General features: G+C 43.1%; 1 protein-coding gene across 14 annotated transcripts in view; it reads right to left on the bottom strand.

The window, feature by feature from the left end:
* Positions 1 to 5,319: 5,319 nt before the first annotated feature.
* RFX3 (regulatory factor X3) overlaps positions 5,320 to 18,272 on the bottom strand; it is a 320,548-nt gene continuing 307,595 nt past the window's right edge. For 13 of the 14 annotated variants that reach the window (XM_064290581.1, XM_064290578.1, XM_064290582.1 and 10 more), the window contains one exon: positions 5,320 to 16,702. In XM_064290581.1, the coding sequence (XP_064146651.1) occupies positions 16,464 to 16,702 (239 nt within the window). In that variant the 3' untranslated portion in view covers positions 5,320 to 16,463. The remainder of the gene's footprint in view (positions 16,703 to 18,272) is intronic. The other variant, XM_064290586.1, reaches the window with a different exon arrangement.

The following is an 18,272-nucleotide window of genomic DNA, read 5'->3' on the forward strand; positions in this document are numbered from 1 at the left end:
TACACCACCGGGTTTCCTCTCCATTGTATGAACTTCACCAAATTGTTGGATACTGGGTTTATCGTCTTTCCCCGGTCACCATTTGACACGGTGTTAAGTAGCAGTTGTTTAGCTAACTCATCACCCCATTTTGTGTGGCTGGGTGCCCAGTGACGGAGGAGTTGGTTGTTCGTTTGTTTGCTTGTATTGCAATGTAGGGTAAGTCTGCCACTGGGGGGTTCCTGACAAGTTTCTAGGAGCCCCACTGGCAGAGTGGTTAACCACTAGAGTGCTAACTGAAAGTTTGGGAGTTCGAACCCACCAGGTGCTCCACGGGAGAGAGGTGTGGCAGTCTGCTTCCGTAAAGATCACGGCCTTAGAAACCCTATGGGGCGGTTCTACTCGTCCTACAGTGTCTCTGTGAGTCAGAATCAACTTGACAGCAGTGAGTTTGGTTTTCTGGTTTGGCTGGTTTCTGCTTCTGAAAGTGGCATCTGATTATTTTTGGATTACATCTGAAATCTGATCACATTTGTTTTGGAACAATTGTCAAGGTTGGCCCTTCAGGCACCAAAAATGAAAGTAACAAGCACCGATGGTTTTGCTTTGAACTAAGAAGTTCCCTTCAAGTGTGAATGTGGATGACGTGGGCTTTGGAGGCAAGCATCTAGTTAAGGATTTTATGTTCATTGTAGCTCCAGCTGGACTGTTCTAGCAAGAGGTAGAAAAGTTTTTCCAACCAAATATGGCTTGTACTTCTTGGAAGAAGTAGAACCAGAACGCTCCTTAGAAGCAAGGATGGCGAGACTTCATCTCACATACTTTGGACATGTTATCAGAAGGGATCAGTCCCTGCAGAAGGACGTCATGCTTGGTAAATAGAGGGTCCAGCAAAAAGGAGGAAGACCCTCAACGAGATGGACCGACACAACGGCTGCAACATAGCAATGATTGTGTGGATGGCACAGGATGGAGCAGTGTTTCGTTCTGTTGTACATGGAGTTCCTACGAGTTGGCACTGACTCGATGGCACCTAACAACAACATGGCTGTAGCCTGAATGGTTGATAGCCACCTCGTGGCATTAAGACTAAACGGCCTGGGCGTTGGGAAGTTAATGGTAACTTCTGTGATGGCCTTGCTTGGGCCATGGGGGCCAGATTACACCCTGAGAGCGGGCAAGAGCTCCTCACGAAATACGTCTGCCACACTCTGAAACAGCAGGCTGTGGGTGTAACGGAGAAGACGCGAATCTCTTCTCTCCAAACCTCCAGCACCTGGGAGCCTAAGAGATGCTGAACATGAGTTTAGGGCACTACAGCACCACGGTCAGCTCTGGCTCGGAAATGAAAAACAAAAACAAACCCACCAAATTAGTGCCCTCGAGTCGATTCCAACTCATGGTGAGCCCAAGAACGCATGTGCGTCAGGGCAGAGCTGCACCCCTCAAGGTTTTCAAGGCTGCGATCATTTGGGAGCAGACCACCAGGCCTTTCTGCCAAGGTGCCTCTGGGTGGGTTTGATCCTGCCAGCATTTCAGTTAGGAGTCAAGTGCTTAACCCTTTGTGCCACCCAGAGACTGGCTCTGAACTAACCGAATGCCAATCAAGATGTGCCTCTTGTTTGCTGTCTTGGGAAATGACTTCGACCCTTTGAGCCAGGGTTTCTGGACAGGCATATGGTGGCTGTAAAACGGTAGGAGCAGTAGTAAGAGCAGCATCAGGACCTGTCGAACTTAAGAGGTGATAATGACCAGGATCAGCCTGAGGCTGACCCCTATGAGGTGGAGGTCAGACATACCTCCACTGTCCAACATTTTTACCAATTCTGACACCAGCTATCCTTCTCATGGCACTCTCTACTTGTCTTCTGGGTTTGATAATCCATTCGTTGCAACGGCCACCCAGAACTCACAGACCCATACTGACAGTTTAGTGGTTTATTAAGGAAGAGGGTACAACTCAGGGTTCGGCTCAACGGCTACAATTCAGTATCAGGATCAGGACGCAAAGCCTCCTTTGTTTAGTGTAGGACAGCTCTCCAGCTCCTCTTGGCTCCCTGAGGATAGGCTCCCCTTGACCTCCTCAGGACAGGCTCCCCTTGGCCCTGCCATCTGTTACCACTGGCTCTGCTGCTGGGCCCCCTCTAGGCCTCTCACTGTCTTCAGTCATTGGCTCTGCTGCTAGGCCTCTGTCTTCAGTGTCACAGCCGTTGATCAGTGCTACAGTCTTTTAGGAAGTTTTTTGCCTCCTTTCCCTCTGCTTCTTTTTTCTGCTTTCTTCCTGCTTCTTTCTGTCTGACCAACCTCTGTGGGGCTGGCTGTATATATATACTAAAACAAAAAACAAAAAAACCCAGTGCCGTCGAGTCGATTCCGAACACAGCGACCCTACAGGACAGAGTAGAACTGCCGCATAGAGTTTCCAAGGAGCGCCTGGTGGATTCGAACTGCCGACCCTTTGGTTAGCAGCCATAGCACTTAACCACTATACCACCAGGGTTTCCAAATACACAACTCCTTATCAATTTTAAGGCATGGCCTTCCCAGTGGGGGCCACAAACTGACCAATCCCCTCCCAGTAGGCCACAGACACTTCATTTGCATAGCATTGACCAATCCCTGCAAGGTGCGTATAGATCACAGGCTAGGCTGCAGCCCAGGTCCAGACAAGAAGTATCGAAACCAAGTTGTTTACAGTTTACTCAGGCAATGTCAATCAACCTGGACAAAAGGTAACAAACCTTCTGCAGTAGAAAACTAGGGCAAAAGTAACTCCCCAGATCTCAGGGGGAAACCTCTCAAGCTCTTTTTCCAAAGAATCAAGACAAAAGGCCACATACAGGAACTTGTTTCACTACAGCGGCTCACTGGTATAAGGCAAACGGTGTGCCAAGGCCTGGGGCAGCCAGAGCCCTGTCTCTGCCTCTGACCGTGAGCGCCCTCTCATACACTGCACTGTAACAATCTGTGCGCGTCGTGGCATGAAGGAAGGAGATTGGGGAGCACTAGTGACGCTTTAGTTTCCTCATCTGTGAAATGGAATCTAGCCCTGAGCCTGGCCACTGTTTGTTCACCGATTTCCCTCATCTTCTTTGATGAACGTTTAATCTACTTGGACCTTGGTGAGAACAAAGGAACTAGGCCAAATGGCACCCCAGGGTCCTCTTCAACTCCTCAATTCTGCCATAATCACTAACATTGAAGAGAAACAAGTTTTAGGTCCAGAACTTGCTGGAAATACTTTTATTATGCAGTCATGTTGTCGAGTGCCTTCATGTCGATTCCGACTCAGAGGGTTTCCTAGGCTGTATTTTTTACAGAAGCAGCTTGCCAGGTCTTTCTCCCATGGAGCTGCTGGGATGATTCAAACCGATGACCTTCAGGTTAGCAGATGAGCGCTTAACCATTGTGCCACCAGGACTCCTCATGCTACCGTAGAGGGCGGAAAACAAAGTCAATATCATTTTCTGTTTTTAATTGTACTTTAGATGAAGGTTTACAGAACAAACTAGCTTCTCATTAAAAAATTAGTACACATAGCGTTTTGTGACATTGGTTACCAACCCCAAGACATGTCAACACTCTCCCTTCTCAACACTGGGTTCCCAATCACCAGCTTTCCTGTCCCCACCTGCCTTCTAGTCCTTGGCCCTGGGCTGGTATGCCCCTTCAGTCTCATTTTGTTTTATGGGTCTGTCTAATCTTTGGCTGAAGGGGGAACCTGAGGAGTGACTCCAGTATTGAGCTAAAAGGGTGTCCCGGTCCATACACTTGGACTTTCTCCAGTCTCTGTCAGACCAGTAAGTCTGGCGTTTTTTTGGGGGGAGTTAGAATTTTGTTATACATTTTTCTCTAGCTCTGTCCGGACTCTCTATTGTGATCCCTGTCAAAGCAGTCACTGGTGGTAGATGGGCACCATCTAGTTGTGCTGAACTCAGCCTGGTGGTGGCTGTGGTATTTGTGGTCCATTTGTCCTTTGGATTAATCTTTCCCTTGAGTCTTTGGTTTCCTGCATTCTTTCTTTCTCCCAGTGGGGTGAGACCAGTGAAGTATCTTAGATGACCACTCACAGGTTTTTAAAACCCCAGACACTACTTACCAAAGTAGAATGTAGAACATTTTCTTTATAAACTATATTATGCCTATTGAGCTAGATGTTCCCTGAGACCACGGTCCCCACAGCCCTCAGCCCAGTAATTTGGTCCCTCAGGAAGTTTAGATATGTCTATGAAGCTTCCATGGCCTTGCCTTGGACAAGCTGTGCTGGCTTCCCCAGTTTTGTGTACTGTCTTACCCTTCATCAAAGTTACCACTTATCTATTGTCTATTTAGTGTTTTTCTTCCCCACAGCTCCCCTCCTTTGTTACCATCAAAGATTGTTTCTTTTCATGAGTTTTTATAGTAGTAGCCTCATACAATATTTGTCTTTTGTGATTGACTTATTTCACTCAGCATAATGCCCTCCAGGTTCATCCATGTTAGGAGATACTTCACAGATTCATCATTGTTCTTTATTGTTGAGTAATACTCCATCGTGTGAATATACCATAATTTATTTATCCATTCATCTGTTCATGCTTCCTTATTGGTTGCTTCCATCTTTTTGCTGTTGTAAACAGTGCTGCAATGAACACAGGTGTACATATATTTGTGTAAAGGCTCTTATTTCTCTAGGATATATTCCAAGGAGTGGGATTGTTACATCATATGGTATTTCTATTTCTAGCTTTCTAAGGAAGCACTACATCGTTTTCAAGAATGGTTGTACCATTTTGCATTCGCACCAGCACTGCATAAGACTTCCAGTCTCCCCACAGCCTCACCAACATTTATTATTTTTTGTTTTTTTGATTCGTACCAGTAATGTCTGGGTGAGATGGTATCTCATTGTGGTTTTGATTTGCATCTTTTTTAATGGCTAGTAATTGCTAGCATTTCCTCATGTGTCTGTTAGCTGTTTGAATGTCTCCTTTGGTGAAGGGTCTGTTCATTTCCTTTGTCCATTTTTAATTGGATTATTTGTCTTTTTGTTGTAGAGGGGTTGGATTTTCCTGTAGATTTTAGAGATTAGACCTTTGTCAGATTTGTCATAGCCAAAACCTTTTTTTCCAGTCTGTAGGTTCTCTTTTTACTCTTTTGGTGAAGTCTTTTGCTGAGCGTTTAAGTGTTGAATTTTTAGAAGATCCCAGTTATCTAGCTTAACTTCTGGAGTTTGTGTGTTTTTATGGTTTGTATCCTGTTAATGCCGTCTATTAGGGCCTCTAGCATTAATCCTATTTTTTCTTCTATAATCTTTAGTTTTTGGTTTTATATTTAGGTCTTCGATCCAATTTGGATTCGTTTTTGTGTATGGTGTGAGGTATGGGTGCTGTTTCTTTCTTTCTTTTTTTTTTTGCAGATGGACATCCAGTTTTGCCAGCACCATTTGTTAAAAAGACAGTCTTTTCCCTATTTGATGGACTTTGGCCCCTTGTCAAAGATCAGGTGACCATGGATGGATAGCTTTACACCTGGGTTCTCAGTTCTGTTCCATTGGTCAATGTATCTGTCATCGTACCAGTACCAGGCTATTTGGACTACTGTAGCTGTATAGTAGGTTCTGAGGTCAGGTAGTGAGAGTCCTCCTACTTTATTCTTTTTCTTCAAAAGAGCTTTACTCTTCCCTTTCCACATAAAGTTAATGATTAGTTTTTCCATCTCTTTCAAGAATGCTGTTGGTATTGGATCAGGATTGCGTTGTATTCATACATTACTTTGGGTAGAACTGAGAGTCAGTATCGTTTTCCTCTGCCTATGCTCCAACATTCACCGTGAGTTCATAACATGTTAAGTGACTAGCAAGAGATGCAGGTACGAATGGTTACGAACTGGCAATAGCTATGTTTGAGGCCGACGTGGATCATTCACCAGTTCAAATCCTGACCAGATATTTGCCGATGGCCATGTGGCAGCAGTTCTGCACTGATGCTATGCAGTCGTTCAAACCACTGCCCTACCGAAACCTGCATTCTGCAGGAGGGGGTAGACAATGCAGAAGTGAACATGGCAGACGTAGGAAGGGCTGTAGGAAAAATAAAGCAGGGTGAGGGACATGGGGAAATCTGGGAGGGAGGCAGGTGGTCAGGGAAGGCTTCTTAGATCACACTGGAGCAGAGGCAGACCGTGCGTGTGAGTGAGCCACGCAGGTATCTGAGAATAACAAACGTTCTAGCAAGTGGTCACAGTCACAAACAACATCCAAACTTTATGATCTGTGCTCCTCTCAGAGCAGATATATCTTGATTCTGAAAGCCCTTTGGTGGGTGATCAAATCAGTCCAATTTCCAAGCAGATACCTGACTACCGTGCTCTTGGCTTGGTCAGCCCGAGGTACAAAGTTGTTGGCCCCCTTTTGGAATAAATTCCCCATCTGGACTGGTTACTTTCACTCCTATTTCTGTACGGGGTTTGACACTTTAAGCCTCCGGGCTGCTTGACAGTTCTGTTACGGGAATTAATCTGAAGTCTAAGGAATCGGGAACCAGGACTCACCTACTTTCCTATTTTGATCTTTGCTTGGTGGGGTGTGTTGTGTGGGGTTAAAACTAGGTCTTGGTCAATTTGAACTTTATACCCAAATTTATTCTTGGTTTGAGAAAAAAATTATAAAGTCAAATTTGAAGAACAGTCTTTTCGTAAAAGATGAGAGTGACCACGACTAAATACTTGTTCCTGGTGAGCAGAGAGAGAAGGGCCCCCAACCAGGTCATTGGGTCGTTAGGGCTGGTGGTGACCGCTTCTCCAGAACCTTCCACTGGTCCTTCAGTCCTGAGCAAGAAGTCTAGTGGGTCAGTATTCCCAGCGGTCACTTGCCTTGATGCCACAGATTATTTATTTCCTTCAAGCTTCCTAATAAATCTGACATCCAAGTGCCAAGAAAATGGAAACGCTGAAATATGCTGAGAGAGGATATGTCACTTCCAGGAGCACCAGGTCATGGCTCCAACCCAGGAATTTCACTCTATTGGGTATAGATTTCACAACCCTTAAACTCAACTGGGCGAAAAATGTATTTTTTATATCTCTATTTCCAGCTCCCATTTTGCTGGTTGGCAGAAATGTAACCTAGCTGATTCCTGGCACACTCAGGTATTTCAAAATGTTCTCTCTTTTTTAGGATCTGAGGAAGATGGTCAATCTTTTTCATCAGTCATATTGGTATTTGCTCAATGTGACTGTGTACAAAGTGGCCATGGCAGCATGGAAGAGGCTCTACATGGGCTTGACAATATGGACTTCCCCTCTCCAAATCTGATATGGCAACTGCTACTGCTGATTGTCAACTTCCAAGAGCAGAAACCAACGCTAAGTCTCCCCACACGGCAGTGTTCCTCCCGGGGACCAACTGGCAGGTTTATTAGATTGTTTCTTTTTCATCATAGAGAGATCCAATTCCCTTAATGAAATATATATTCCAGATCTGGATTTGCCTTCCCTGCTTGCACTACCATTTTTGTTTTTGTAGGTATTTTATTCATAAACACGTAGTTTCACACAATGTCACCTCTGATTACCCATTGCTGTTGATTCTGACTCATAGTAACCCTATAGGATGGAGTAGAACTGCCCCGTGGGGTTTCCAAAGATGTGATCTTTATAGAAGCAGATTGACAGGTCTTTCTCCCTGGGAGCAGCTGGTTGGTTGGAACTGCAGACCTTTCAGTTAACAGCTGAGTGCTTAACCACTGCGCCACCAGGGCTCCTATCTCTGATTCGGGAACTAATTATATGACTAAAGGATGTAGGCTTCCAGTACAGATTCAGTGGTCTTATGTCTTCAAATTGCGGTGCTGGTGAAGAATATTGAATATACCGTGAACTGCCAGAACGAACAAATCAGTTTTAGAAGAAATACAACCAGAATGTTCCCTAGAAGCATGGATGGTAAGATTTCAACTCCCTGACTGTCGGAAAGACTAATTGCTGGAAAAGGACATCGTGCTTGGTAATGTTGAGGGTCAGTGAAAATGGAGGAAGCCTTCAATGAGATGGATTGACACAGTGGCCGCAACAATGGACTCAAACATACCAATGATCCTGAAGATGGCACAGAACCAGGCAACATTTCATTCTGTGATACATAAAGTCACAATGAGTTGGGGCCGACTTGCCGGCAACTAACAACAACAATGTGTCTCATCACCCAGAAGCAACTCGTTCTGTAGAACAACAGAATGGCCTGGTGAAGGCTCAGCTGTGGTGCCAGTTGGGAGACAATATATAATAAATTTGGGGGGCAGTCTCACTGAATGTTGTATACGATTTAAACCAGCAGTCAATATTTGGTAGTGTTTCTCTCAAATCAGGATGCATGGCTCCTGGAATCTAACAATAGAGCTAGGGGGAGCCCCTCTGTTACACTGGAATCTGTTGCTGTCTAGTTGATGCCGACTCATAACGACCCTATAGGACAGAGTAGAACTGCCCCATGTGGTTTCCAAGGAGCAGCTGGTGGACTTGGATTGGCGACCTTCTGGTTAGCAGTTGAGCTGTTAACCTCTGCTCCACCAGGGCTCCCGTTACACTAGAGAAGCCATTTAACAGGTTCCTGGCGTTTGGACCTCAAACATTGTACTTGGTGGCTTTGAAGGTCTTAGTATTCAAGGCAGGAATGCTTTCACCAGAAAGCCAGTCATGAATTCATTAAGCTGGAAGCTGAGGTAGTCCCTAAGACTGTCCTTTGACCATTTTGGGTTCCCGGTGCCACCAAGTAAGCAGGTAGAGAAGGGAGTTGCTCTGGTGGCTGACCTGTTACCAAAAGGAAACTGGGTGATTGCTTTATGAAGCAAGGAGGACCACGCCTGAAACCTAAGCCTCTTAGGAATCTCTGCTCCGGTCAATGAAAACCGGTGTTGTTAGTTGCTGTCGAGCTGTTTCCGGCTTAAGGTGACCCCATGTGTGCAGAGTAGAACTGCTTCACAGGGTTCTCAAGGCTATGGCCTTTCAGACGCACATCGCCAGGTTCAAACCACTGACCCTGGGTTGGTGGCCCTGCCCTTAACCATTTGCGCCACTCAGGGGCTCCTTGAGTCTTTATACCAAAAACCAAAGACCTGTTGCCATCGAGTTGATTCTGACTCATGGGGATCCTATAGGAGTGAGTAGAACTGCCTCATAGGACTGGCTGGTGGATTCGAACTGTTGACCTTTTTGGTTCGCAGCCTGAGCTCTTAACCACTATGTCACCAGGGCTCCCTAAAATGTCTGCAAGAGAGAAGACCTGGTGATCTGCCCCCATAAAGTGTACAGAGACAAATTTTAACAAGCTATTTCCATCTACACAGGGAACTTGGGTGCCAAATATACCAATGTTAAGTGCCATAAAACAAGCACACTATGAACATCCAAAAATCTGGGTCTACAAGGGAAATGTTGACAGCTTTGGAAATTAAACAGCACTCAATCACTAATTTTCTTAGAGGGTAAGATTTGTACCGTGCTGGGCTCATAATTTTGTTTTTTTTTTCCCTTCCTGGGTTGTTCATGTGCAAATATTGCCAATTTTCACTTGATGCAAAAAAAGGGAAACAATTTTATTTCTAAGCTAGTGGCAAAGGGCGCACAGACTCCCCTCTAAAGTTGTGTGATACAAGCTCTCTGGTGATGATTCGAGGGGGTGAAGAAACCACGCCATTTCAAATGTATTTGTAACAAGGAAACAAATTTATTGATTTTTAAAAGACAAGACACAATTTTGTTTTGAAAAACACAAGAAAGCTAGCCTGAGTTCAAGTCTGAAATATTCAGAAAAATCCTACTAATATCTTTAGTATGTTCCAGTCATTTGTTTAAACAACACACTAAAAGTTAATATATATTTTTATAATTATAAAAGTTCCCCAGTTATTATACAGTCCACAATACAAATCGCCCACAAACTATTATTTAGCTCCTGCCAATTTTGAGAGGACATGATATACTAAAAGATTTAGCATTTCTCACAAAAAATCACATCAGGAAATACGTATTTACAAAATCAAATACATTATACAAAAAACCATCACGTGTTATTCGGTAAAGATGTTTTTAAATAATTAAAAAGTTTATTCAACTGTAGTCCAAAAACTGGAAAAGAACATTACATTATCTCACGCAATACAATCTCTACAAAAGTTGCTTACCTCATTTACATAATATATTCACTCGATTGTAAAATAAATGTTCAAATATCTCCTAGTGTCACTATGTTTCTGTGCTTGTGGGACTGAACGACGCAATCTGCCACTTACTAAGTGAAATTCAAATGATGGCACTTAAAAAAAAAAAACACAGTTATCTTAAAAAAACACAATGAAAGGAGTTTTGACCTAGAAGGTACGAAAGCCCTGAGTGATAGTAGAATTACTGATTGGTAAGCACTACAATTAACCTAATTAAAAGTTTACCACCTCAGGCACAATTTCCCCGTTTTCTCAAGGCACTCACTTAAAGTTTCCGGAACCAACACATTGGTCGCCACCAAAGGTCCAAATCGATGAATGGAGATGAGGAGAGGAAGAAATTTGCTTTGGTACAAAAGATGCTTTTTAAATGAAGAAAATTCAATACCTCCTTTATCGAGTCATTTGAAATTGTGTTTAGCAGGTGAAAACAAGGCAATCATTCGTTGAAAAATACTAATTTATTGAAGGAAAATTTACTTGGTTATCAACAGTCAATGGGAAATTTTTTTTTCTCCCTAGGACCATAATTCTTCTAACAAAGATTTCCTGTCCACATTATTGAGCTGCATAAACAATTCTTACCAAAGATTTCATTACTCAGGGCTTCCAATCCCAACATCATAAATTTATTTCAAAAACAAAGCAAAGAGGGAACATAAAAGAAGTACCAGAACCAACTGAAAGAAAACATATTTTTGAGAATAAGACAAATTACCAATTACTTCAAACAAAAGAAAGAAGAAAAAAGAAAAAGAAACAAAACAAAGAAAGAAAGGAAGAAAAAAAACATAAAATAAAATAAACCAAACCCTAGGCAGTCACTTTGTAAGTGGCTTTCGCTATTTAAGTAAAATCGGTAAACTAAACTCAGGTCTACTGGCACATAAAATCACTAGCAGCAATGATCAAGGCATGCAAACTGAGAAGCATTTACAGTAAACCATCATGAAGAATCCAAAAGAAGAGAGTTAAATTAAAACCCTTTGACTATTGCATGTTACCGCGGGAGTCATCTGCATGGTTTGACTTCCTCACCTGCCTGCAAAGCAAGGCTGACGGCATTCCCGCACTAGGCTATGGGTGCCTTGTCACACTAGACATCAGAAGAGGTCACGCTCGCCCTTGCCCCCAGCAAGGGCAGCGCCAATCTGTCTGCAGACCACGCTGCCCTGGTGTAGGTCAGGCAGGGGACAAGGGGACCAGGTGCATGAAGCGCGTCCCTGGAACAAGATCGGCAGTCGTGTAAGCAGACCGACATGTATAGACACCAGAAGCAGTAGTCAGTTGTAGCATCTCCTGACAGATGAGCTTAAAATTAAGTGCTTTGCTCTCCATCCTATCTATAATTTTCTGACAAAGTATTACAGGTTCAGAGCATAGATAAAATTATGCTCGGAATGAAATTCCCAAACAATGCTTTATGAGAGATCAAACCCCAAATAGCCTAACTGCCCCCAAAGAGTTCAGCTTATCTGTGTCCGCTCATTTCTTCCGAAGGCTTCATCTACACTTCTCCTTCCTAAAGCTAAATAAAATGAGGCCTTTTGTTTTGGAGGAAAAAAGAAAAAGGGGGGGGGGGAGAAAAAGAAACGTAACCCTTTTTCATACCTTTTAAAGGCAATCTAGGTACTTTCAATGTGCAGAAACCAGTTATGACATAGGTCCACAGGCCCGTGTCTTTGTCCTTTTCTAGAGAGTTGTGACATGATGCTAGAAAAGCTGATTTTTTTTTTCTTTTTTCTGTAAACAGTACACTTACTTAGATGGCAGTGAATATCTGGGAATAAATATATCAAGCCCTCTTGAAGGAAATTAAGAGTTGTATATAAAATGCAAGTGTTCAGCCTGGAAACACTTTCTCTTCCTACCCCCCTCCCCCGTTAAAAAAAAAAATAAAAGCAAAAACAAACCAGCATAATTAGACATTTGGATATAGAGTCTATTTTACCGGTCTAGTCTAAATAAATGATCTGAAAGGCTTTTGTCCCCCCTTGTAAATCTTACAATGCTCAAAGGGTTAATACAAGGCATTACATCAAAGGGGCTTTCTAATACTAGAACTAAGCACTGAATTAATGCTTCTATTCCAGTTTTCTTTAAATCACCAAACTTGCAGAAACGCGAAGATTCCATTCACTGGCTGGCTCTAACCATAGCCACGGAAGTCAGTCTGATCTAGAGAAAAGGCCAATTTTCAACAGCACTGCAGGCCAAGGTCCGTCCGCCATGATTGGGTGTGACTCACACATCTCGAAAGTTCTGACTGCAACCTGTGGGTGGTTGCTACTTTGTCACCAGGAATTTGGCAGGGGGTGGGGGAGGTTACAACAGAGGTCGATTTCCTCTATTATACGGAACTACTGCCTCAAATTGAGACTTGCCAATTTTGACTTTCTACTTGCGTCTACGCTGGGAGGACTGACATCACAGTGACACACATTTTTTTCCTTTTACGCTTGTATTTCAAGCACAGCATTCTTTTAGGCATCTCAAATACATCATTTGAAGAATTAAAAAAAAATTGGGAACCATATCACGGTTAGCATGTGTAGCAGAGGGCGTCGGTGTGTCCACTCCCGAATGACGGACTGTTATGGTACTCTACAAGAACGAGTTCCTTTTCTCTCAGCTACTGCAAATCAAAGGCGGCCACAATGTTCACGCTCCGAGGTTTAGGTATTCAGGGTTAAAACCGTTTGATAAAACTGACGTTTGTTTAAAGTATACCATCTATAGAGAGGCGCGTAAACCATGCTATACAGTACAAGAGAAAAGCACAAAAAGGAAAGCGGAGTTCTGAAAAGGCGGCACGACTTACACAGTCGGTCCAAACAGAGTTTGGAGGAAAATCCTGAAAGAGGTGACCAGCAACTTGGTATCCAGAGAAAGATCTGCAAATCAGGCCCTGTGTTCCCAGGAGACGGCTCCCCCATTTCATCCCATTGTTCACTGGTTTCAGTGAATACAAGTCTTTTGGGTATGATTCTCAAAGTTGATGCAAATCTGAGTATCTGGAAGTCACTTTTCTGAAATCTAAAATGAGCCAATAGACCTTATTTACACTCCTCCACACTGAAAGTACAGCGGCTGGTCTACGGAGACAGCTTTCACAACTCGTGTTTGACTGCAGTGTTGGAAAATACGAAGTTCTTCTTACCATGTGTACCGTGGCATTTGTCAATAAATCTACTCCAAGAGCAGTGCTAGTGTCTAATATTATTTAGAAGTCACAAGTGCAGTGAGTGAAGAAAATGGAATAAAACGCTCAAAAAATGCAGTAAGTGTAGTTGCTTCAATTTGCTCGAATGAAAAAGTTATTCTGTTTTCATTTTCAAATATTTCCCAAGTCAGATTCAAGATATGTTAAAATGTGTGTGAGTGTGTGTGTGTGTGCGCGCGCGTGTGTCTTACTGCAAACTACAAAAAACTAGAAGTAACAGGAACGGAAGGTATTATTTTGTGTATCGGCCAGAACTACTAACCTCAGCCACAAAGAGATAACATTCCTAACTGTGTTCTGCAGGGCGATCATAGTGTTTTCACTGAGCCAAACTGAAACGTGGTAACATTTCTTAATTTCTAATCTGTCCTAATTCCCAGCAAACCATGAACTACTGGAAGAAAAGCTGGATCCTGGCGGGTCCCCATCCCTAATGCTCAGCAATCTAAATCTGCCCATTACGAGTAGATTCCTCTAATGACAGATGTATCCAACATTAAAATGAAAGGAAACAATGATAATAAATACATTTAGAGTCGTGCACTAAACAAGATGAAATCAGTAAACACATTTGGTCCAATACAGACAAAGCAAAATTCTGGGGGTGGCGAGTACAGACAGAAAACTCAACAAAATTCTGGAAGGAGAGTCGTGATGAAGAGTGGGTTTTTCATTTTTTGATTTTAATTTTACCTGTAAACATTCGGTAATGCACAATGACGTAAACACATAGTCTCTGCAGCTTAAGAAGTTCTGCTTTTTGTCTCTCTTTTTTTATTTTTTAATGACGATGCAAATTCATTGCCTTTTTGGGAGGAAAAATGGAGACGAACATTCGAATGACATCTAGGTGAAGGTGATGCCAGTGCAGACTTGCGAATATGAGTTGTTGAATATAAAATTTGAATCAATTTTTTAAAAAATCACATCTAAAACATTGAAATTTTACTTAAGAAACTTGGTTGCTTTTAGTTGCTTGAGTAGTCTGAGGCAATCAAGCAAGAGCAGGGTGAATCTGCCGTGTATTTCCCGAGAAGCCATTTGGTATTTTTAAACCCCACAGGCCGGCTCTTCTTTCCAAGCCCGCCCCCCATCCCAATAAAACTGGAAAGAGAAACATCTTGAGTTCGATATAGGCCTCATCAGTAATCTGTAAACCGCGTTGTGCTTTCCCTCTGGCTTTATTTTTGGCTTTATTTTTGCTGATCAGTTGTTTTGTTTTTCTTTTTAAACAACTACTTAAATGAATGCATGTGCCTTTAAAAAAAAAAATTTAATAATTGAGTGCTTAAAAGAACCTTGGATTTTCGTGTAAATGAAGCAGGTCGGCGTATACGCTCAAGGGCTCCTCCACCTTCTGACTCTGCAGCCGGAACTCGTGTGTACACATGGACGCACAGACACCTGGACATACATACAGACATTTGGACTTGAAAAGATGCACTTCGAAAAGTACCTGCTTGTTCTATTAATGTTCTAAAATGATAACTAGATACGAATGGTCTAAACAAGATACGATTTTATGCAACAAGTTGGTATTAAAACTTGCCTGCTGTTCCAACGCCTTTAAGCAATCTGGTTTGTAATCAAGTAATATTCAGCTCGAAGAATAAAAAATAGGTTCTCGGTCACTCGAAACGGGAAGTTTTTGTCTGGTTTTGTTTTCCCTAAACTTCCTTCGAAGAACATGTGACCCGCCCTTAGCTTCGGGATCTGAAAATGACAGGCACACCTTGTCAAATGGACGGAAGAGTCATTCACGTGAACAAAAAGAAACCTTACTAAACCTTAGCTTCAGTTCTGGGTTAAGGCACCATGTAATAGCCGAGGTACGATGATCCCTGATGTACAATCTTCAATGGCAATGGTCCATCCAGCCACCCATCCAAATCCTACAGAGTTGGGAATCGGTAACAGTGAGGTGTGCCAGTCACACTGCCTTCAGGTTCTGCTTAAAATTGAAATCCACACACTTTAGAAACCAGGACATAGTTTTGAAGGAAATCACCATATGCAAGTTGCTACATTCCGTGCATTCTATATATTTTCTTTTATAATAGCAGCACATTGAACTACTATTAGGAAAAAGACCTGGAATAAAAGAAAGTCATCCAAATGGAATGGTTTCCTGTATCTCCAGCTCAGCATAAGTAGCATGTACACTTAAAAAACAAAAAACAAAAAAAGTCAACTCATTTCTCTTTCAGCTTCAGCATCTAACTACAACAGCCCCCCCTTCCCAGCAGACTGCATCTGTGCGGTGGTCCCAAATACAGAGTCAGTAGTCTTTCTGCAGCAGAACTGGTTTGCACGGCAGAGTTAGGATTCGAGGTGTAACGGAAGCTTGCGTTGTTAACGTGGTCTAATGATTATGTACACACATTACGTACATATTAGCGCAATCGCTTGCAACGCTGGCATTTACTCTCCACGGATAAATGCACAGCTCAGTTTTTCTGCCGAGAAAAGCGGACGACCCTCCAACCCTCTAGCACTGTAATCAAATTGCTCTGTATTTTTCTCTCCGTCCCCCAAAACGTTAGCAAAATAGTGTTGTCTTACGGTTCTGTCCCAGGAAAAGCACCTTTCAAAAGCAAATTGGCTGCATCTGCTGCCGAATCGGCAGGGCTCCAGTGTAAATCAAAGCAACGCATTTCCTCTGACCTTCACAGAAGTGCATCTCGTTAAAAACTTACACATGAAATCAGACAACCAAGACTAACAGTCACCAATAAGATAGTTGAAGCTACTAAAATGTCAATTACCTTTTAATTATAAGAGAACAAAAATATTGACATTAAGTGTTGCAAAATTCCTTCTTGACATCTGAAACTAAGGAAAAAAAAAAACTCTTATTAAGAGGCAAATAATGTGTTTACATTAAAAAAAAAAAAAAAGACCTGGCAAAATACATACACCCATTCCATTCCACAACTCCAAAAAGGTAATGTTCAGCACAGATCGAATTTGACAACGTTCGACCTTCAGGCTTATTCATTTTTCAACTGAAGCCCGCTATCAACAGGGTAAAAGTAAGCTGGGAGGAGAAGCCGTGAGAAGCGTTAGACGGCGGTGTACGTGTTGCCCGTGGTGCTGCACTGCCGGATGGTCTGGGGGCTGGCGACAACGTGCTCGCTGTGGATGGGGGTCAGCAGGCTCGGCTGCACACTGCTCTCCAGCACCGGCTGCAGGCAGCCCACCGAGAACGCCGGGGTCAGCTCCGTCTTCTCTCTTTTGGCTTGAGGCTCTGAAGAGTCATCCAGCTCTTCATCCATGTCACTCTCCACTTCGCTGCCTTCATCTGCACAAACAAACAGTACCAACACTCTTACCCGAGGGCGAAGCGGAACACAGCCAGCAACACGCGCTTCAGAAAGGCTCTCAGACGGTCCACTAGGACAGCAGCTTCTCAGCTCTTCTCGGGGGACCAGCCCCCGGAGGTTTTCCTTTCAACAGATTTTACTTGTGTCATGCGCTACTGGTGTACCTATATTCCTTTCAAAACGTCGTCATTGTCGTTAGGTGCCCTCCAGTCGATTCCGACTCACAGGAGCCGCATGTGACAGAGCAGAGCTGCCCCACAGGGTTTTCCAGGCTGTCATCTTTATGCAAGCGGATCACCAGCTCTTTCTCCCTTGGAGCCAAACTTCTGGTCAGCAGCCCAGCACTTAACTGCTGGGCCACCAGGGCCCCTTCCTTTCAAACACAGCAAAGATAATTTATTTTTGGCTAATTTGTGATGGGCGCCTCCAACACTGCTTTTAGGAAGACCTCTGGGATTTCTTACAGCTACTATGTTGAATTATGGCATAACTTCTGTCATCATAAAGTAGTTGCTTTGGGCCACGATGCTGGCCTCGGGGAAATGTATTGAGATAGAAAATGCTAACTAAAAAAAACAAAAAAGTTCTCTGAGACTGCCTAAAAAGTCTACGCTGGACGGAAATTTCATCTGCGCTGGTGTTAACAAATGGAGATTCACCAAATAACCCCACGTACAGGCAGGGGCGGTGTCCAGTTTCTCGGCACACATCAGCGCCGTAGCCCACAGTATTAAGGAGCCCTGGTGGCGCAGTGGTTAAGAGCATGGCTGCTAATCAAAAAAGGTGGACAGTTTGAATCCACCAGCTGCTCTTGGAAGCCCTATGGGGCAGTTCTACTCTGTCCTCTAGAGTTGCTGTGAGTTCGAATTGACTCCATGGCAAAGAGTTTTGGTTTTGGCTTTTTAATTTTTATTAAAAAAAAATTATGAAGACCGAGGAGGCAGTATCAAATTAAAAATGTGCAATGAATTTTCCTTCCTAGCCACGCTGATATACACTGTTAATAGCTGGTATTCGCTTCTGGAAATTTATGTTATTAAGCGGTCACTGATACCCCCCGATTTTAATACATTTTATATTAACTAGAATGGAATTATAATGGAATCCCATTTAATTTTTTCCAGTGTGCAATGTTAAAATTCAAAAGTGCAGTGGAGAAAAAATGCCCACGGATAGCTTTACCACGGCGTGAGTCTCCCCAGAACCGTGCAGAGGGTACCTTGTCATGAGTGACAATTTTTAAAAGCGAGGAATATATTTCTGTCTTAATCATCTTTTTACTTTGCCTTTTAAACCACTGAGGAAACATTTCAACATATTTACCAGAGAGAGGGAGAAACCATATAATCAACGTGGTGGCACGACAGTTAAGCGCTTGGCTGCTTATCAAAATGTTAGCAGTTCAAACCTACCCAGCAGCTCCACAGGAGAAAGACCCAGCCATCTGCTCCAGTAAAGATGACTAAGGAAACCCTATGGGGTACTTTTACTCTGTCACATGGGGTCGCTACGAGTTGAAAACATACTTGATGGCACCCAACAACAACT

The sequence above is a fragment of the Loxodonta africana genome, chromosome 9 (genome assembly GCF_030014295.1).
Source record: "Loxodonta africana isolate mLoxAfr1 chromosome 9, mLoxAfr1.hap2, whole genome shotgun sequence".
NCBI lineage: Eukaryota > Metazoa > Chordata > Mammalia > Proboscidea > Elephantidae > Loxodonta > Loxodonta africana.